The sequence below is a fragment of the Eriocheir sinensis genome, chromosome 36 (genome assembly GCF_024679095.1).
Source record: "Eriocheir sinensis breed Jianghai 21 chromosome 36, ASM2467909v1, whole genome shotgun sequence".
Taxonomy (NCBI): domain Eukaryota; kingdom Metazoa; phylum Arthropoda; class Malacostraca; order Decapoda; family Varunidae; genus Eriocheir; species Eriocheir sinensis.
The window spans coordinates 15,221,349-15,243,221 of record NC_066544.1 but is presented as its reverse complement, the minus strand read 5'-3'; the positions used below and the strand labels follow the sequence as shown (position 1 = coordinate 15,243,221).

Sequence of the window (21,873 nt, the reverse complement as noted above, 5' to 3'; positions counted from 1 at the left end):
GTCAGGTTAGGTTAGGTTAGGTTAGGTCAGGTTAGGTTAGGAGGGTGCTAGTTTGTGGAGAGTTATGATAGGTAAGGTCAGGTTAGGTTAGGAGGGTGCTAGTTTGTGGAGAGTTATGATAGGTAAGGTCAGGTAAGGTTAGGTATGGTTAGATTAGGTTAGGTTAGGTTAGGTTAGGTTCTTCTTTCGTCTGTGTTGTGTTGTGTAGGGGGCTGGCTTTTTTTTTTTCATCTATTCTTGTTTTGTTTTATTTTAGTTTCGTTCATGGGGTGTTTTGTTTGTGTTGTTGTTGTTAGTGTTGGTGTTGTTTTCAGTGGAGTTGGAGTAGTGCAGTATTTCTTTTTCATCTTTGTTTTTTTTTGTGTGTGTTGTTTTCTTTTATCTTTTACTCATTGTTTTAACTTTCATGGGGGGGGGGGGGGGTTCTGTTTTTTGTTGTTGTCGTTGTTGTTGTTTTTTTCCTTTGGGGTGGAGTGGGGTAAAATAAGTGGTCATCTTTATAAATATTGCTCTTCTTACTCTTTTATTTATCTCTCGTGTTTTGATTTAGGGTTGTATGTATATGTGTGTGACCATATGATTAATAGATAGATAGATAGATAAACAGGTAGACATATAAACAGGCAGGCACTAGATACATTGATAAACAGAACCTACTTTTGTTTGCTATACTTGATAACTTTACATAATCTAACCAAGAATGACTATAGAGTTGGATCAAGAGTATATTTAGGTCATTCAGTCCTTCCCATTACCCTACCTCCCTCACACATTAACCTGCCTACCCCAATTACACATCCCTTGCCCCCCACTATACACCTTTTGCCCATCACACACCTCATTCTCCACTACACAATCTTTACCCACCACACGACCCTACCTATTCCCACACCTTCACACCTATATTTCTCCTCCCCACCACACATCTCTTTCTCCACTACACAATCTTTCCCCACCACACGACTCTACCCATTCCCCACACCTTCACACTTTTACCTTTCTCCTCCCCACCACATGACCTCACCCGTACCCACATCTCTACCTGCCTCCCCACCCCCCCACCCCCATGTACACCTCTTGGCTCACACCTGTCCCCGCCCCTTCAGAGTGGTGTTCACGGCCATCTACACCTTCGAGTCCGGCGTCAAGGTGATGGCAAGAGGGTTCATCCTAGAAAAGTTCACCTATCTAAGGGACGCGTGGAACTGGCTCGACTTCACGGTCATATCATTGGCGTAAGTCTTTTGTTTTGCTTGTCTTTGCCTCCTCATCGTCTCCCAATCATCTTCATTTCACGTAATAACTTCATCTTCGTGCATAGTTTCCTCACTTTCTCTGACCTTATCTTCAGTCACGGCTTCACGGTCATATCATTTGCGTAAGTCTTTTGTTTTGCTTTTCTTTACCTTTGTCTTCATTATCTCCCAGTCACTTTCACTTTACTAACTTCATCTTCATTCCCAGTCCCCTCATTTTCACTGGTAACTTCACTATCATATCACTTCATTGGCGTACGTTGTTTGTTTTGCTTGTTTTTGTCTCTGCCTTCATTATCTCCCAGTCACTTTCACTTTACTAACTTCATCTTCATTCCCAGTCCCCTCATCTTCACTCGTAATTTCACTATCATCTTCATTCCCAGTCCCCTCATCTTCACTCGTAATTTCACTATCATATCACATCAATAGCGCACGTCGTTTGTTTTCACGCATTTTCATCTTGATTGACAGAACGTGTTTTTTTACATGTCACTTTCATCTTACCTCTCATTCCCTTCACCTTCATATATTCATCACCTTCATATTCTCACTCCACTTCATTCTGTTTTACTGCATGTTCACCTTCAAATATCTCCTCCTCACTTTCATTCATCCTCATTCACTTTCACCTCGATTGAACCGGATTTTTAACGTGTCACCTTCACCTCACCCCACCGTTAGAAATTCATCACCTTCATATGTTCACTCACCTTCATTCCTTTCTGTTGCATCTTCACCTCCATTCACCTTCTCACCTTTATTCAACCTCAGCCCCACTCATTTTCACTTTGCTTGGCTGAACCTATTTTTAACTGTCATTTTCACCTCACCTCTCATTCACTTTACAAATTAATCACCTTCATATTCTCATTCACTTTCATTCTTTTTTTTACTGTACTTTCACTTTCACTCATTGTCATTTTCACCTTACCTCTACTTCACCTCACATTTATGAATTTGTCACCTTTAAATTTTCACTCACCTCCATTTTCTTATCCTTATCCTCCTGAAGGTTTTATTGATTTTCTATCGTTGTTTTTATCTTGTATTTTATTCTTAAATGGTTTTATATAGTTGTGTTAGTGTATTTTTTATAAAGTTTTTTTAAGCGGTTTTATATAGTTCTATTGGTGGTGTTTTTTATCAGGTTTTTATTTATTTACTTTTTTTACCGGTTTTATATAGTTTTATTAAATACAAGCCATTTTGAAGTAGATCTGGCGCCTAATGACTCAGATGTTGCGGTGCCGAGATACAACGAACCAATAATCATCATCATCCATTCTCTTATACTGCATATTCACCTCCGTTCACCCTCTCCTCCCCTCCATTCACCTTCTCCTCACCTTCAGTCCCTCGTTAATAGTAAAAACAAACCGTATTCTCAACCCCAAACACCACCTCTCTTGTTTGTGTATTTGTTTGTTTGTTTTTCTCCCTTTTCTTGTATTTGTTTTAGCCCGACAGACGTCACTACGGCAGCATTGAGTTTGTGTGGTCAGTGGGTGATGATGATGATGATGATGATGTTCTTTATTATCATCATTATACGGTACACTATTTCTAGGGACCGAGGCTTTACTTTCTCAACTGCAAGAATAGTCTGATAGTCTGTTTGTGTCTTTCTCGTAGATTCAGAAAGTTGCATCTTGCTTAGTTTATAGTTTTTTCCTTATTGTTTTTTTTTTTTTACATATTGTCTTTCATTAGGTTTTTTGCAGGTAGTGTTTTCCTTCCTTTAGAGAGAAGTGTTCCCCTCAGGGCCATGTGTCTTGTTGTTCCTGGCGCGGCCGCTTCAGAGGCGCGGGAACAGCCTTGTCTTCGTGTGCTTTGTCTCATCTTCCTCCCCAACTCACCTTCAGCATCTTCAGGAGAACATTGACATTTTTCAGGTTTCATAGAGAAGCCTACCTAATGATGTTCTTTTGACCATGTTCTTCTTTTTCTTGATGAAGCAGAGCATTTTGGTATTTTTTGACAGATTCATTTTTTATATAATGAGTCAGAGCATTATGAGCCATGTTTTTACTTACTGTAGCCAATAGATTCAGTTTTAGGTGTGTGTCCATCCGGGGCGTGCTCGCCTACCCCCGCGCGCCGTGCTGATTGCTGCGCCTGCCGGGGGAAAAAGCTGCTGGGGGGCACTGAGCCGAGGCACGGAAATGAACTATTGTGAAGATAAAGGTTGATAATCGTTATTCAGTTTAACATTAGTTCATTTTTCCACCTCAGCTCAGTGTTCCAGAGAAGCTTCCTTCCTGGCACGAGCAGTAATTGGAGGGATGCGTGCAAATTGGCGAGCACGTCCTCTGTGACTAAAGCAGTGCTTGGAGGTGCATGACCCGCCTGACCCGTGACCTCCGCCGCAGGTACGTGACCATGGGTATCGACCTCGGGAACTTGGCGGCCCTCAGGACCTTCAGGGTACTCCGAGCCCTCAAGACGGTGGCCATCGTGCCAGGTGTGTGCCGCCCCCTCGTGCCCGTGCCTGTCTGGCCCACACCTGCCTTGACTAAAGCCTCGCGTCCCTGACTCTTGCTCGTCCGCCGCGGCGTGAGGCGAGGCTGCTCACTCTCTCCCTCCCTCCCGCAGGCCTCAAGACCATCGTGGGCGCCGTGATCGAGTCCGTCAAGAACCTCCGCGATGTGATCATCCTGACGGTGTTCTCGCTGTCGGTGTTCGCGCTGCTCGGCCTTCAGATCTACATGGGCGTCCTCACCCAGAAGTGCGTCAGGAAGTTCGACTTTACGAAAGAAAACTGGACCTTGGAGGATGTTGAAGACTTTTACAAAAATGAGTGTAAGTCACGTGTGTGGCGGCCGCTGCCCGGCCCCTGGGCGGCGCTCTGTTCCCCGCGGACTGGTAGGGCTCCAAGGGTTTGAGCATAAAGGTGTCAGAGGTTCCGCCTCATACCAGCTCGGCCTTGATGGCGCGGCAGAATTCGGCTCCTGGTGCCTTTGTGCCTCTGAAGTGTTGCGGGAGAATGACTTCCAAAGTGTGAGTGTTATGCAAATCAAAGCCTTTGAGGCCTCACGCTGGGCCGAGTTGGCATGAGACATTGAGCCTCGAAGCCGCGGTGCCCGCCCATAGGGAAAACGGGTCGAGGCGGTGCGGTGCGGGGCGGGGCGGGGCAAGCAGCAGGCGGGCGGCCATTGAGAAGCGGTTCCCTGAGGCCCCGCTGCTTCACATGTCCGCCCCCTGCTGCTGCCGCCGCTTCACCGACGCTGGCGCCGCCTCAGCCCGGAGGCGGATTGCAGATGCCTGTCCTGCCTGCCACTCGTAGCTCGTGCACTCTAGTCCTCCCTCGAGTGACACTCCTGTGGTGGCGTGTTGCCGCAGAGTAGTGAGTCGCGTCCTCCAGCCCGGCAGAGTGGCCGCATCGCCCCCTGCGCCCCGCGGCATGGGTGCCCTGAGCACCTGTGCCGCGGCCCCGAGGCCCCGACGCTGGGACGCCAGCCACCCTGGAGCATGAGGCGGCCACTGGTTACTAGAGCTGGCGCTAAATACAAATAATTCATGTTTTTTTTCATCTTTACTAAATATTAATCTAGAATTTGAGATTTTTTTTATCCACTCCAATGGATCACGTTGGAGATGGTGTGTAGAGGAGAGGTTAGTCCTGAGGTCTGCTGCTCAGCCCACGGCCACGTTGTGAGGGTTCTGGTACGGTGCTGATGGCAGCATAAAGCATTATCATTGTTCTTCTTAAAGGAGTCACCCACAGGCGGCGGGTCGGCGCGGCCCTCCCGCCCGCCGCCGTTAGCCCCGGCGCCTCACGACGCGGCCGGTAGTCAGCGTAGCCCCGGCGAGTCTAGCGAGTAGTGCCGCATGTTAGTGCCCTGGTAGCTCAGTTGGCTCCGATGACCCCCTCTCCCCCTCACCCATCCCCTCGCCCTCTGCCCAAGCCCCACCCCGCCTCCGCCCCGCCCCGCCCCCGCCCCCGCCTCCATCCTCCACGCCATCAGACCACCAGAACGCTCCCTCCTGCTTGACACAGCCTGGCCTCACGTGACCCTGTTCATAGCCTCCCTCAGCCCCAGACCACTGATCCGTGTCAAGACTGACTGGTGACGGCAGCCCCTCGCCGCTGTGGGCCACGGGCGGGGCGGGGCGGGGCGGGACGGGGCAGGGACGGGGCTGTTTGGTTGGGGTGGGTGGGGGGGTGGAGTGGGGAGGGAGGGGCAGGCCAACCATTGTAGATTTGATCCCTTCACATCCCCACCCAGTCAGAAGCTGAGTTCCCCTTCTCCTCCCCAGACAGAGAGACAGAGAGAGAGAGAGAAAGAAAAAGAGCAAAACAGACATCAAGTGAGGTATCATTTTTCAACACTGACTAACCAAGGCTGATGATTTTTCTTCTTCTTCTATTTTTCCAGCCAATTGGTATAAGGAGGAAGGCGTGCAGGATAGTCCCTTATGCGGCAACAGTAGTGGTGCCGGGTAAGCAATTTTTTACCATTGTATTTTTTCAACCTCTCTCCATGCATTTTTATATATTAACTCCTTTTTTTCACCCTCTGATTTTTTGTGTGGTCCGGAATGGCCTTGGACGAGTTTTAGTCATCGTGTTTATTATTTTTTTTATATCTATGATTTTTTTTACACCTCCAATTAACCTGATCCTCCTAGTCCTCTTCCTTATCCTTTCCTCATACACCCTCGTACTCCCTTTTTTTCCCTTCCATGACTACCAAATCCTCGTGAAACACTCCCACCACCTCCTTCTCCTCCACCTCTTCCTAATCCTCCTCCCAGAAACTACCCAAAGAGCACCAAATAGTTACAACAGTTTTCATTTTTGCTTAATAAGTTTTTGGTTCTGGGTTTGACTCGCTACGCTGTGTCGACGCACTGAGTGTACACAAGAACTCCTTTTTTTTTCCTTCCTCTTTTCGGCTTAGTTTTGTGTCCTCCATCACGACCACCATTGTTACTCTCATTATGATTACCGTTACTTATCGTTAATTTAAGACTTATTTGTGGTTTTTCATTTATTACTGTTACCATCACGCCTCACTCCAGCAGTCACCCCTCCCCTCCCCCCCCGGCCGGCGCAGGTCACCACTAACCAAAGGCAGGTGTTGTTGTTGTTGTTGTTGTTGTCCCCGTGAGGTGTGGGTGTGGCCGAGGGGGTGACTCAAGCAGTGTTGGGGGGCCTACAGTCTGTGTCAGCCGCCAGCCTCCTCCACCACCACCACCATCACCATCACCACCACCACCACCACCATCACCACTCACTGCATCCAGCCTCCCCAACACCACCTTACACCACTACACCACGATCACGAGTCCCATCACCACCACCACCACTAACATCACCACCACCACTACCGCTACAACAACCAATCCTGAAGTCAACCAGTTCCATTCCCTCCACCACCACCACCAACACATACCACCTAAAACCGCCACCACCACAATCAACCACCACCACTACCACAACAACCAGTTCCAGCCTCATCACCACAATCACCACCACCACTCCTACCACTGCTACAACCACCACCCGTACCTCCACCCGCCTGCACCTCCATCCACCACTTTTACCAATCCTGCTACCACTGTTACCAGGCCCATCACCACCTAACACCACCACTACATCACCACTACTACTACCACTACTACTACCACCACTACTGTCAATACAATCTACAAGTCACACCACATTTAGTTTATTTTTCTGTATTCCTTCATTCCCTTTCTTTCTCCTTCCTTCCTTCCTTCCTTCCTTCCTTCGTTTGGCTTCTTCCTATCCTCCTTCCTCGTCTTTCTTTCTTTCTTAATTTTCCTTCTTGTTTTCTGTTTTTCTTCTTCTTCTTCCTCCTTCCCTTCTTCGTTCCTTCTTTCCTTTGTTTATTTTTATCTTTTTTTCTCGTCCTTCTTTCTTAATTTCCTTTCTTGTTTTCCTTTTTCTTCTTCCTCCTTTCTTCCTTTCTCTTTTTCTTTGTTTCTTTGTCTTCCTTTCTCGTCCTTCCTTCGTCATTTTATTTTTCCTTTTTCTTCTTCCTTCCTTCTTTTCTTTCTTTCTTTCTATCTTCCTTCTTCCCTTCTTATTTTTTTTTTCTTTTTCTTCATCCCACTCACTCACTCACTCACTCACTCACTCCCCTCCCTCTTCCCTTTCTCCCCTTCTCCCCAGCCCTCCCCATAACACCTCAGTCACCCCTCTTCTCCCCCTCCCCCTTCACCCCTCTCACATCACTCCCCCCTCCTTCCCCCCCCTTTCTTACTCCCCACCCCCCTAAAAAAGTAATTCATCAGTAAATATAACAACAACGTGTGTGTGTGTGTGTGTGTGTGTGTGTGTGTGTGTGTGTGTGTGTGTGTGTGTGTGTGTGTGTGTGTGTGTTTATATTTCGCCCTCTTCACCCCCCCCTTCCCAACCCTCACCTCCACCACCACCACCACCTCCACCTCCACCTCCACCTCCACCACCACCACCCCCACCACCACCACCCCCACCACCACCACCTCCACCACCACCTCCACCACCACCCCAACAGGAAGAACGCCTACCTATAACCCCCTCCCCCCCCATTTACCTGTATATATTCACCTGTAGTCCTCCTCCTCCTCCTCCTCCTCCTCCTCCTCCTCCTCCTCCACCTTTATTCTTCCTTAGCACGAGTTCTTAATGATACGTTGTTGTTGTTGTTGTTGTTGTTGTTGTTTGCTGTTGTTGCTACTACTACTACTACTACTACTACTACTACTACTACTACTACTACTACTACTATTTCGTCTTCTTCTTCTTCTTGTACTACTGTTGTTGTTGTTGTTTGCCCTTCACGCTGTTTGTTTGTTTGCTTGTTTGTTTGTTTATTTGTTTGTTTGTGTGTGTGTTTGAATGCTGTATTGTTTGTTCTTCGTATGTACGTTTGTTTGTTAGTTAGTTTGTGTGTTGGTGTGTGTTTGTGCATGTGTTTGTGTGTGTGTGTGTGTGTGTGTTTGTGTGTTTGTGTTGCCGGTCCGCTGCTGTATGTTTGTGCGTGTGTGTGTTTCTTTCTCTCGTGTTGCTTCCGTGTTTGTCTGTCTAAGTTTTGTCTGTGTTGTTGTTTTTCTGGCTGTTGGTGTTGGATAAGTTTTGCCTCACACCTCCTACGTCCACTCTTATTATCATTATTATCATTATTATTATCATTATTATTATTACTATTATTATCAGCCGTCGTTTTCATTACACACTCCCATTTATTATCTCCTTTTTTGGTCCTATGATTGTTTTTAAGTCTCCCATTTTTACCTTTATTTTCTCTCTAATCATACCAACGGCTTCCCTTTCAGATGCTAACCACTTTGAAACTTAACATATAAATACACGTGTAAATATCTAGGGCCCCAGCAGTACCCCCTTAAGTATCCCCCCTTTCCATTAACCAGCCTCAATGTCACCCTTAAATAGCATCAATTATCACCTTCCCAAAAGCACCTTGCCCATTAAGACCTTTCCCCAGGTAGCCCAAGCGAGTTATCCATTACCTAGTTACCTGTCACACCTGTAAACCTTGTAAACAGCACATGGTAGAGTAAATACCTTTCCCTGTAACTAGTTCGTACCTCACCCTCGACCTGGTAATTTGAATCCCCACAGGTGTTCAATTTACAGGTGCCTCTAATAGCAGGTGTGTCGCTAATGAGGGTTATTTAATGAGTCGTTGAAGTTTGGTTACCTCTTCTTCCCTCCTTTCTATTCTAATTTCCCTCTCTGTTCCATTGTCTTTTCTTTCATTCCTCCTTCACTCCTTTCTATTTCAATCTCTTTCTCTCGATTTCCATCTTCTTTCTTCCTTTCTTCTATCTGTCCTTCTCTCCTTTCTGTTCCACTCTCTCCTTCTGTTCCCTTAATTTTTCTTCCATTCCTCCTTCCCTCCTTTTTGTTCTAATTTCCCTCTTGTTTCCCTCACTTTTCTTCCATCTCTCCTTCTCTCCTTTTTTTATCCTAATCTCTCTCTGTTCCCTTCTTTTTTTCTTCCAGTCCTCCTTCTCTCCTTTCTATTCTAATTTCCCTCTTGTTTTCTTCTCTTTTCTTCTATCTCTCCTTCTCTCCTTTCTTTTCTAAATTCCCTCTCTGTTCCCTTCCCTTTTCTTCCATCCCTCTTTCCCTCCTTTCTACTCTTATTTTCCTCTTGTTTCCTTCTCTTTCTTCCATTCTTCCATCTCTCCTTTCTATTTCAATCTCCCTTCGTTTTCTTCTCTTTTCTTCCATTCCTCCTCCTCTTGTTCTACTCCAACTTCCTTCTGTATTTTCATCTTTTCTTCCATCCCTCAAATGTCTCTCCTTTTCTCTTTTCTGTTTCAATCTCCTTCAATTTCCTTCAGTTTTTCAGGTGCCCAAACTCATGTGATTTTCCCTCATACTAAACGTTCTTCTTTACCTCCCATTTTCTCGCCCTTCAATGCTCTCTAAATGCTCACTATAGAGATGAAGCAAGATGACCTAATGGTGGGTGATTACACACACGCACACGCACACATAAACACACATACATACATACACATATATATACACACACACTTTCCTTCTGTACATCCCCTTCCTTCTGTTCCCCCTCTTTCTCCCTCCCTCCCTGTTTTTCTTTCCTGCCTTCCTTCCTTCCTTCCTTCCTTCCTTCCTTCTTAACTTTCTTTCCTTACTTGTTTTCCTCGTCTTTTCTCTGTCATATTTTTCCTTTCCTTTTTATCTCTTCCCCTCCTCTTCCTCATCCTCATCTTCCTCCTCGTCCTCCTCCTCTTCCTCCTCCTCGTCGTCCTCCTCCTCATTCTTCGTCCGTATCTTCCTTTCCTCATCCTTTTACTATACCTTTTCTTCTATTCTTCGCTCTTGTCCACCTCCTCCTCCTCCTCCTCCTACTACTACTACTACTACTACTACTCCTATTCCTCCTCCTCCTCCTCCTCCTACTACTACTACTACTACTACTACTACTTCTATTCCTCCTGCTCCTCCTCCTCTTCATTTTCCTTTTTCCTTTCTATATCTTTCATTCCTTCTATTCTTTGCTCTTGTTCCCCTCCTTACCCCTGTCTCCTCCTCCACCTCCTCCTCTTCCTCTTCCTCTTCCTCTTCCTCTTCCTCCTCCTCCTCCTCCTCCGGTACAAGCGCGGATCTCCCCACAGCGCGTGTCCTGCTGACTACATCTGCCGCCAAGGTTATGGACCGAACCCGAACTACGATTACACCAACTTCGATTCCTTCGGCTGGGCGTTTCTCTCCGCCTTCAGACTCATGACTCAGGACTACTGGGAGAACCTCTACCAGCTGGTGAGTCACGTGGATGAGTCAGGGATGAGGATGAGTCTGTGAGCATCGTGTGTGTGGGGTGGGTGGAGGGGTGGGGGGGGTTGCTTTGGTTTAGTTTTGTAAGGAATTTGTAGATTTTTTGTTTCGTTTTTTGGGGGGTCGTGATTTTGTAGACGTGTGGGAGGGTGGAGGGGTGGGGGGGGGGGGTTGCTTTGGTTTAGTTTTGTAAGGAATTTGTAGATTTTTTGTTTCATTTTTTGGGGGTCGTGATTCTGTAGACGTGTTTCAGGCAAGTCATGACCCTGTTTCCGTTTTCTTTTCTCTCCTTTTTTTCCCTTTCTCAGTTCTATCCCTCGCTTCCCTTCCTCTCCCATTTTATCACCCTTATTTTCCCTTGACAGTTAGTTATCTCATCTTACCCTTTTGACGTGTTTCAGGCAAGTTATGACCCTGTTTCCGTTTTCTTTCCTCTTTCCTGTTCTCTCCTTTCTCAACTTTATCCCTCGCTTCCCTTCCTCTCCCATTTTGTCACCCTTCTTTTCCCTTTACAGTTTTTTCATCCTACCCTTCGTCATTTTCTCCCTCCTCGTACTATCTTCTCCCCCGTCTGTTCATTCCTTTCACCCCATCTACTCCAGCTCTCTATCCTCATGTCACTCTCCCCTTTTCACTCCTTCCACTCCGGCATCGTATCTGTCTCTTCCTCTTTCTTACCTGTACTCCTTTTCTCCCTCCAAATACTGTGTCTCACCCAATTCACTCCATCCCTCTCCCCACGTTACTCTCCCTTTCATACCCTCTACTCCTGCACCTTCCTTCACTCTCCCTTTCATTCCCTTCACCCCAATTCCTCGCCTCACTCTCCCTCTCACCCAATTCACTCCATCCCTCTCCCCACGTTACTCTCCCTTTCATACCCTCTACTCCTGCGCCTTCCATCACTCTCCCTTTCATTCCCTTCACCCCAATTCCTCGCCTCACTCTCCCTTTCACTCCGTCACCTCACCTGTCCACTTCTCGCGCAGGTGTTGAGATCGGCGGGTCCGTGGCACATTATATTCTTCGTGGTGATCATCTTCCTCGGCTCCTACTACCTGGTGAACCTGATCTTGGCTATCGTCGCCATGTCGTACGATCAACTCCAGAAGAAGGCCGAGGAGGAGGAGGAAGCCGCGTTAGCAGAAGAGGAGGAAATGAAGGTGAGGGAACGTAGCGGGGAAGGAGAAAAGGGGAGAGGGAGGAGCACCGAGGGAAACAGGGAAGGAAAATTAAGGAAAAGGGAGATGAAGGAAAGAGAGGGAGATGAAATAAAGAGAGGGAGATGTGAAGGAAAGAGAGAAAGATGAAGGAAAAAGAGAGAGAGAGAGATATGAAAAAAAGAGAGGAACATTTGAACAGCAAGGAGGAAGAGGGTGGTGAAAGATAATTGAAGGAAAGTGAAATACTGAATAGAAGAGGCAATGTAAAAAGCAACTCTCGACGTTTAATAAGAGCCTAAGAACACAAGGAGTCTGCAATAGGCCTACTAGTTAAATAAGCCTCTGGACTGTACTTTCTTTTACTTAGCTCATGATCTGTTAATGTCGCAGTGAAACGGAGTGCATGAACCTATAAGAACTCCGCAGAAAGCTATAATAGGCCGTAGGTAGGTCTATACAAGGCAGCTTCTACTAGTTAAATAAGCCTCTGTACTGTACTTTCTTTTATATAGTTAGCTCATGATCTGTTAATGTTAATGAAGCTATAAGAACTCCCCTTATTGCCCCTCCTATACCCTGTCACCCCAAACTGCTTCTAACCCACCGTATCATTCCCTTTCCCCACCACCACCACCACAACCACCACCACCACCAGGCAAGGGAAGAGAAGGAGCTCGCCGCCACACAGTTAGCTCTCGACATGGCGGCGGGGCAGGAAGCGGAGGACCCCGGGGGCTCTATGGTCAACTCGCCTTCGGTCTACTCCGGTGATACCTACGAGCACTTTATGAGCGGCGACCATGATGACACCATGAAGGACGCGAGCATCAGGAGCGAGGAACACGACTCACGGGGACGACCGAACGGGAAGCGGAAGGTGAGGCCGAAGTCGTCTTGAAGGGGTGTGTCATGCGGTGTGATGTGGTGGTCGTTCTTCTGTTGTTTTTTTCTGTTCCTGCTTCTTCTTCTTCTTCTTTTTGTTCTTCTTCTTGTTCTTGTTCTTCTTCTTCTTCTTTTTGTTCTTCTTCTTCTTCTTCTTCTTCTTCTTCTTCTTCTTCGTCTTCGCCGTTGTTGTTGTTTTCTCTTTTGTTTTGTTATTGTTTTGTTATTTTCTTCTTCTTCTTCTTCGACGTCTGCTTCAATTTGTTATTATTATTATCATTCATATTCTTATTATTATTGTTCTTGTTCTTCTTGTTCTTTTTCTACTACTACTACTACTACTACTATTACTACTACTACTACTACTACTACTACTACTACTACTACTACTACTACTACTACTACTACTACTACTACTATTGTTGTTGTTGTTGTTGCTTGGGTGTGTGTTCTGTGTTTTGTTCTTGTCGTTGATGTTTTTTTGCTGCTGCTGTTGTTTGTTTTTTTATCCTGTTTCCTCCTCTGTCTTTGTCGTTTTCCTCTTCCATCCCTCCTCTTCTTCCTCTTCCTCTCCTCCTCCTGTTCCTCTTCTTCCTTCTCTTCTTTATGATTAGTTTCCCTTCCTTTAAGACCACGTACTTTATTTTGACTTTTTTTCTCTTTTTTTCCATTATTATTATTTTCCTTCATCTCTCTATTTATCTACCTTTCTACCTATCTCTCTATCTATCTGTCTATCTGTCTCTCTCTGCCTCTGTTTCCTCATGTTCTTCCCAATCAACTTACCTTTTTCTGCATTTCTACTACTTATCTGTCTATCTATCTTGCTATCTATCTATCTATCTAACTATCTAACTATCTATATGTCTGATTGTCTCTGTCTCTGTCTCCTCACCTATAACTTATCTTTCTCTTCATTATTTATTTTTCCTTCCTCTCTTTTCTCCATTACCATTATTTTCCTGTATCTCCTTATTTATCTACCTTTCTACGTATATGTATTTTTATCTATCTTTCTATCTATCTATCTCTATCTATCTATCTATCTATGTGCCTGGTGGTCTTCCCTTCTCTGTCTCTGTATCGTCTTACCTTCCTGTCAGTCAACTTCCCTTTCTACTTACCTGTACTTACCTGCTTTTCTCTAGTCAAGGTAGCCTGGGTAGCAGCCTTGACGCCCCCCTGTGTGTCCCCGCAGTAGCCACTCAGACCCAGCCTAGTCCCCAGTCCCTCACTAGCGAGGCGTCTGGACTAGCCATCAGCCCACCTCTTAGTCGCCTGTCTAGTCAGCAGCCATAGTCAGCGGCGTCACCTTAAAACCTCAGTTGTCAGCGGTAGTCAGCAATCTGAGGTGAATGTTTAGAGTCAGCAGTTGTAGTCAGCCGTCTTAGTCAGCGTTACGTGAAGCGATTCCTCAAGTGATGTCAGCGTTAGTCAGCAGCCTTTCCCTAGTCAGCAATGGTTGTCGTTCTAATTAATAAAGTCTTCAGGTGTTGTCGGCCGTAGTCAGCACTCTTGAGGTGAATGCGTATAGTCAGCAGTAATAGCCAGCCGCCATAGCCAGCAGCAGTCTCGCCCTAGTCAGCTGGTCTCGAATAGTAACGGTGATCGGGTAGTTGTGTGTCTTCGTGGTCTTAGTTGCTAGTCCGGGGCGGCGATGTAGCGTGCGAGTAGCGTAGTGAGCGGTGTGTGTGTATATGCGTGGGTGTGCGAGTGGATGGGTGAATGCATAGTCTGTTTGCTGAGTGTATTAACGAGAGGGTGTACCAGTAATGTGTAGCAACCAGTCATAGAATAGCAGTGGATATGGGTCACACTTCCTAGATGACCTGACCCGCTGTAGTTGCATGATTGGCCCATAGCGAGAAAGAGGTCATTAACGGTTACTCACACTACCTATTTAGCAGTTTTATTTACCTTGACGGACAGGCCCCGCCCCCTTCCTCATTGCCGTCCACGCTAGAGCCATCCACTGTTGATAACCTCCATTTTCTATTGCTCAGGACGGTAGAAGGGGAGCTCAACCATTTTCCAACCAGTTACCTGACGCCAGAGGGGAAAATAATGAAGATTTATCAGATAATTCAAACGAGAGGATCTTAAAATTAATATACCAGTGAAATGAGACGTAGAAAAACTGTGAGACGAGCTTCAGCCCTTCCCAACCAATCAGAGAGCTCAACAGGGAGAGTAGAAGGTGTGGGTTCATCATATTAGCCAATCACGTGTATTAGAAAGTGGCAAAGGGGGAGGAGCTTATCCGCCAAGGTAAACTGGACGGCCTGGGTGAATTGATCTGACCCATCGAGTACCGTGGAGGTCAACATAAGTCAACCACACTCACCCAACACTAGACATTAAGACAAGCTGAAGCCAGTCACTAGGTCAAGGTCACTCAGGGATATATTAGTGGAGTGTTGCTGAGGTCACTGCATCGGTTAGGGGTAGAAAAGGAGGTCAGGTCAGGTCAAAGCCAGTGTAGAGGTCACGGAGAGGGTCACCTGGTCAGCCTCTCGAAGTCACACCTGTACTACCTGGTGGAGAGATAATTAGTCGCCTCTCCAACGACAACAACAACAAAAACAACAACAACAGAAGCAGAGGCAGCCCCGTCAGCGTCTCCTACAGGCAATTGGTGGCAGAGAGAGAGCAGGGATAGACCAGGTGACCTCCTTCATACCTGGCTGGTTAACGTACAGGCTGTCTATCCATCTGTCTGTCTGTCTGTATGGCTGGCTGGCTGGCTGGCTGGCTGGCTGTCTCTCTTTCGGCTCACTGTCTAGCTAGGCCTCCGCTGACCGCCTGTTTGATCAGCTGACCGAGTGGCTGTGCGGCTGACTAACTGGGGTGACTGACTGGCTGGCTGGCTGGTGCAGGAACACACCGGGGGAGCGGCTGGGGGCGCCCGGGTGAGTACAAACACCTGGATGTCACTCCTGATTGGGTGACGTCTGTTTTTTTTTTTTTTTCTTTTTGTCTTATTATGTGTGTGTGTGTTTTATTGTCACCCAGTTTTTATTAATGTTGTTTATGGTTGATTGGGTGTTTTTTTTCTCTTTCTTGTTTTTTTCTTTCTCCACGTCTTTTATTTATTGTCATTCACGATAATTCTGTTTTTTCAAGTGTATTTAATGTTTTTTTTAATCTCTGTTCTCGTGTGTGTTTTCATTCTCTATATCTATCTATCTATCTTCAACCTTTTTCTATCTTTATCTATGTCCATCTAGCATCTCGTTTTCTATGCATAGGCTCAAGGTGTCCGGGTCTTTTGAGGATAACTTAGGCAATATTAGAGTGAAGAGATGCTTTTTTTTCTTACCCGTGATGTCGGTTAAGCAATATTATTTTTGTGTATGTCATTGTTTTCTTTTTTCTTGTTTTTACTTTATTTATTTTTCATTTTCGTGTTAATTTGTTAGTTATGTCAGGTCAGGATAAGAGAGTGTGTGGGGGGAGAGGGGGGAATGTGCGTGTGCGTGTGTGTGTGCGTGTGCGTGCGTGTGCGTGTGTGTGTGTGTGTGTGTGTTCTACTAGTATATATCAGGGAACACTTATTTTTTTTAGTTTCTTTCCTTTTTAATCTATGTTTTCTTATACTTTCTGACTTTCTTTATTCTTTTTTGTGTGTGTTTGTCTTTCATCCGATTTTCGTTGTTCATTTGTTTTTTCTTCTTCACTTTCGTTTTCCAGGCGGTACAAACATCTATATTTCCTCCTCTATTAGTCTTCAAATGTGTTAAGTGTCCTTCGAATATTCGACTCTATGTATTCCCGTTTCAGATTCCCCTATTAATCCCTTTCTCACGTAAATGGCCTCAGTAAGAAGTTTCAGTGTTCTTATATCTTGTAATGTACTACTGTATAAGTCTTTAATGTCACTCTTTTTCATCCCCCGTCAATTCTTTCATGGATTTCAGAATATCCTCCTTGGCGTCGGTTTCCCATTTTCTCAAGTAATATTCCTGTGTTATTATGACCCTCTCCTGGCTTTGAGTTTCAGAGCCTGTTTGTTGGCCTCCCTAATCGGTTACCTGACTCACTAGTTTTACGTCCATGGATAAATTAGCTGCACGTGGACTTTGGTACCGTGTCTATAGTAATGGTCCAGTAATGGTAGCTGCACGTGCCCTTCAAAAGTAATGTAGTTGTGTCCAAGGAAGCATCTCATTTGTTTCCCTGTATATTGTTATGAGTGTAATTGCTCCTCAACATCCCCGTCAGTGTGTGAGATGACTTATTTTGTCTCTCCCTCGTGTGTGACATCTTGTATTCCTTATCATCCTCCCTCTGAGCCTTTGTCCCCTTGTCCCTTTAGTGTCACGTGACCCTGAGAACCGCCACGTGTGTCCTGCACCACCAAGAGTCTGTACCATGTAGCGTGTGTCTGTGTTCAGTGTCTCCCTGTGTACCCTTGCATCCGCGTGTCAGCTGTGTTTAGTCTGTGTCACACCCTGCCCCGCCCCGCCACGCCACGCCCCCCCCTAGCATCTCCCTCCCCCACCCGTCCTCTGCCCGTCTGGCGCCCCGCAGTGATCCACCAGCTCGCACAACATAGGCACCGCGCCACGCAGGGCCTGGCTGGCCGACGGGTGGCCGCCAGGACCTCGCTGGTCTCCAAGGTTCTAGGTCACTGCTATTCACCCGGGTACCCTGGGGCGCGGCACGGCTTTTGTTCACCTTCCCCTTGGACTGTTGCCTCGGGGGTGAACACATGCCGCCGCTGTGCCCCGAGGTGCCGCGTGGCCCCGAGCGCCGCCACGCCAGTCTCGGCGTGGCGGTGCCTCGGGTGATCGAGGTAGAGAAACAGTCTGTTGGATCACTGGCGGACACGACTCAGCGACGCAGAGAGTAGGTCAGCAGGGGATCAGGGCTCCTGCATGGCTCCCCCTCCCCCCTTCCCCCGTGACGTAGCAGCTTGGTGTGTCGCAGCAGCGGTGTGCTCCCCCTCCCCCTGTCCTGTGTTGTAGTTCTGTGCGTCCCATGTGTGGCGCCGTGTTGTGGCGGCGCCTAGTGAGTAGCGACTGTGTGTGTCTGTGTATGCCCGCCGCGGCGTGGGCGTAGTCCGGGTGTAGTGTAGCAGCGCCCCGAGGAGGAGGTGCTGGTAGTGTAGCAGTACCTGGTGTAGGTGTGTCGGGGAGAGTAGGCGTAGCGCATCGTGGCCGGGGCGCCGCGTGGCCCGCCAGGGGGCGCGGCGCGGCGCCGGGCCACTGTCCTGTCTTCTGCTGACCCTCTCTCGCCTCTGTCCTTCCTCCCGCCTCTCCCGCAGGTCGCTCTCCTTGTTCCTCTGGCGGCTTCTCTGCCTGGCGGGGCGGGGCGGGGCGGGGCCTCCAGGGCACAGCCCCGCCCCCGCCGCCCCGCCACCCAGCACAGCACGCCCAGCGCCTCGCACCGCTTTTTCACCGCTTCTTTTCTTTTTTCTCACACTGTGTTGTTATTGTTTTGATGACGGCGACGGCGACACAGGAGTGGCCGAGTCAGAGGCTCTCTCACACCCTTCCCGGCATAAGCTCCCTTCCCCCTCCCTCCCCTCACCAACCCGACAGGTGACCCCCTCCCCCCCCGCTAGGGAGCAGGTGGGCGGGCCCCGGCACCCCCTGAGGCCGGTCTCGTTGCAGGCGAGCATCAGCCTGCCGGGGTCGCCGTACAACCCCCGGCGAGAGTCCCGCGGCAGCCACCAGTGGCGCACCACCAACGGCCGCCGCTTCGGGGACCGCAAGCCCCTCGTGCTGTCCACCTACAGGGACGCCGTGGAGCACCTGCCCTACGCCGACGACTCCAACGCCGTGACGCCCATGAGCGAGGAGAACGGCGCCATCATCGTGCCTGTGTACACCACGCTGGGCTCGCGGCACAACTCCTACAACTCCCACACCTCCCGCATCTCCTACACCTCCCACGGGGACCTGCTCAACGGCAAGCCGCCCGCCACCAAGGCCTCCCAGCTGCGGAACAGATCCCCCCGCAATATGAACACCTCCCTCCCGCCCGAGGTGTGTGCCCCCCCCCCCTCTCACCTTCCCTCCCCCCTCCCCCCCTGCCCGGTGCCCTCCCCCGCCCCTTGTGTCCCGCGACCGTGATGGTGTGTGGATGTGTGACGCCTCCCCCCCCCCTGCTGGTGCTGGAGAGAGAGAGAGAGAGAGAGAGAGATCCACTTCTTCCCATGGTGTGCCTATGTGTGTGTGTGTGTGTGTGTGTGTGTGTGTGTGCTACCCTACCCCCCCCCCTCTTGCCCACCCTCAGCGTGCGTGCCCTTTCCCCTCACTCCACTTCCTCCCCTTTCCCACCCACCCTGGACCCCCTCACCCCTTGCCAATGCCCCCCACGCCTTCCCTCATGACTCACTGACTCACCACGAGGGACAAGGTCGTGAGTCTAAGGCAACACTCACTCCCTCTCCCCCTCACCACTCCCCCTCCCTCACCACTTTACCCCCAACCCATCCTCCTTCCAAGCCCTTCAACCCCTCCTCCCTTCCCCTCAAACCTCCTCATCTGCACCTCACCTCACCTCACCTCACCTCACCTCACCCCCATCCTCACCACACCCCGCACGCCGCCTCCCTCACTCGCTCACCCTCACCATGCACATGTGTGAGTAAGCTTGTGTCACCAGCGGCCAAGACAGACAGCTTGGTGACCACTCCGATCGGCGCCGTGTAGACCCACCACGGGTATACACTTTTCTCTCTCTCTCTCTCTTTCTCTCTCTTTCCCTCTCTCTGTTTCCCTGTCTCTCTCTCTCTCTCTATTGTCTCTCACTTCCTTCTCCCTTCTTTCTCCCTCTCTCTCTATCTCTCTCTCTTTCTCTCTCAGCCAGGCCAGTAGGGTAGGCACAGAGACCACAATGCCTGTAGATTTTACTTTTTTTCCTCCTCTTTCCTCCTTCCCTCCCAAGTGCCAAGGTAGGTCAGGTCAGGATAGGTCAGGGTAAGAGGCACCTATTCCTCCTCCTCCTCCTCCCTCCACCCTCCCTCCCTCCCTCCCTCCCCCTTGCCGCTGTTGTAGTGTTAGTGTGGGGTGGTTGGTGGCTTGACAGGGCGCCATTCGTGTTATCTGTGTTACAATGAAGTTCACTATTTGTCTGTCAGCCCTACCCTACCGGACATCAGCCATTGTTTATGCCCCCGAGGGTCGTCACGCGCACACACGCCAGCTCCAGGGGCGCCAGTGGGTGTCCTTGCCCCACTCCCCCCTTCCACAACACTCCCCGCCTCACATTACCTCATACTGTGTTGCTGGCGCTGGTAGTGGTGTCGCCGCCTCACTCACTTGCTCCTTTCACTCAACAATCTAAAGTGACGTGCGCGGGGTGCATGTCAACGCCCCCAGGCACGTCCTCCTGCAGTCACTTCAACCCCATGTCACTCAGTCCCCATCCCGGCGGGGCTACAGGCGGGGCGGGGCCGTCGAGGGCGTGGCAAAGAGTGTAAAGAGTGGCTGAGGTCCGCTAGGCCTCGTGTGGTGCGGGCGCCGAGGGATGCTAAGAGATGTACCGTTTGTGCCCCCCGTAGCTGGACAATAACATGCTCCAGATGCTCCCGCTGAGGCCGGAGGGCGAGGCATTGCGCAGGAAGGAGGACGAGGTGATAGATAACATCATTCGTGAGATCTTTGGGCCTGATATCACCCTTGAGTATATCGACAAGGACGCTGTAAGTAGGTCGAGCCTATCGTGTTGTTCCTCATCTCTCCCCCCTCAACTCAACTCTCCCTTCCCCCCACTCGTCTCCCCCTCCTCCTCCTCCTCCTCCTCCAATGCTTTTTATCTCTTTCCCCAATCACCTTTTTTATTGGGGTCTTCTTGGTTATCTGTCCTCAGTCTTAGTAACACCTGGACGCGCTCTCCGCCACACCCACACAAGCATACAGACAGAATTGTTTAACCCCTTTCTTGTCTCTCCTTCCCTCCGTCGCTCACGCCGCCCTTCCTGCCTTCCCTCTTTCTCCTCGCTGTCTCCCCGTGCCCCCCACCCCCACCACCACCACCACACCTCCCCCCGTAAGTCACGCAGGCACACCTTATGCCATACACAACCACACCTTACCCCTTGCCCCCAACATACACGACCACAGCACCCCCTCTTCCCCACGGCTACCCTTCCGACCCCACACACTACACACACACATCAACCAAGTCTATCCAACACTGGGGGACAAGGAACCATAATATCACCTTAAAGTTTGGGCAATGGAGAGTAACCCAGCCTGCCCCGTGCACACCCCGCCCCGGCTTGCCCCGCCCCGACCCCAGGGACACCCACACACCCTCTGGCGGCAAGCGGCGGCGTAACGGAAGCGTAGATAAGAGGAAAATGTTAAAGCTCTCGCGTCTTTCAAAATCACAAACGGGAAAAATGATGTTAACGTAAAATTTGTAAATCCTGAATGCGTGTGAGTTTGCGTTGACGTTGAGGTGAAGGAGGAGGAGAGAGAAACATGTTGAGGCGTGTTAAAGGGAAGTTGGTGAAGGGGAAGAAGAGAAGAGAAAGAGATAGAAGGGAAAATAAAAGAGAAAGAAGGAAAAATATAGAGAAAGAAGGGAAAAAGAAAGAGAATGAAGGGAAAAGGAAGAGAATGAAGGGAAAAAGGAAGAAAAAGAAGGGAAAAAGAATGAGAATGAAGGGAAAAAGGAAGAAAAAGAAGGGAAAAAGAATGAGAATGAAGGGAAAAAGGAAGAAAAAGAAGGGAAAAAGAATGAGAATGAAGGGAAAAAGGAAGAGAAAGAAGGGAAGAAGAGAAAGAAGGGAAAAGGAAAGAGAGTGGTTGTCTACTAATTCGTGATGGGTGACGCAGGCTGGGTGACGCTGCTCCGGCTGAGGCAACACCCATACCACCACCCACACCACAACCCACACCACAACCCACACCACCACCCACACCACCACCCTCACCACAACCCACACCACCACCCACACCACCACCCTCACCACCACCCTCACCACCACCACCCACACCACCACCACCCACACCACTACCCTCACCACCACCACCCACACCACTACCCTCACCACCACCACCCACACCACTACCCTCACCACCACCACCCTCACCACCTTCCCCCTTTACATACAACATACCCTCACTGCCTCCCCTTTACCACCTCCACCCCTTCCACCACCCCAACCACACCACCCCAACCACACACCCCACACTATGTACATAACCACCAACTCCACATCCGCATCTCCACACTTCCCCCCTTCCACCAACACCATAATCTCACTATCTCCTCCCTCCACCCGCCCACACCACCACCTACAACCACCCACACCACATCCTCTCCACATACACCG

General features: G+C 49.0%; 1 protein-coding gene across 16 annotated transcripts in view; it reads left to right on the top strand.

Annotated features, from left to right (window-relative positions):
- Positions 1 to 21,873, top strand: part of LOC127007901 (sodium channel protein para-like) — a 160,198-nt gene that overhangs the window by 114,893 nt on the left and 23,432 nt on the right. For 11 of the 16 annotated variants that reach the window (XM_050879355.1, XM_050879358.1, XM_050879361.1 and 8 more), the window contains 9 exons: positions 1,107 to 1,235; positions 3,629 to 3,720; positions 3,852 to 4,058; positions 5,636 to 5,699; positions 10,377 to 10,521; positions 11,526 to 11,699; positions 12,355 to 12,576; positions 18,197 to 18,571; positions 20,092 to 20,232. In XM_050879355.1, coding sequence (XP_050735312.1) covers positions 1,107 to 1,235; positions 3,629 to 3,720; positions 3,852 to 4,058; positions 5,636 to 5,699; positions 10,377 to 10,521; positions 11,526 to 11,699; positions 12,355 to 12,576; positions 18,197 to 18,571; positions 20,092 to 20,232 — 1,549 coding nt within the window. The remainder of the gene's footprint in view (positions 1 to 1,106; positions 1,236 to 3,628; positions 3,721 to 3,851; positions 4,059 to 5,635; positions 5,700 to 10,376; positions 10,522 to 11,525; positions 11,700 to 12,354; positions 12,577 to 18,196; positions 18,572 to 20,091; positions 20,233 to 21,873) is intronic. The other 5 variants (XM_050879366.1, XM_050879367.1, XM_050879369.1 and 2 more) reach the window with 3 other exon arrangements.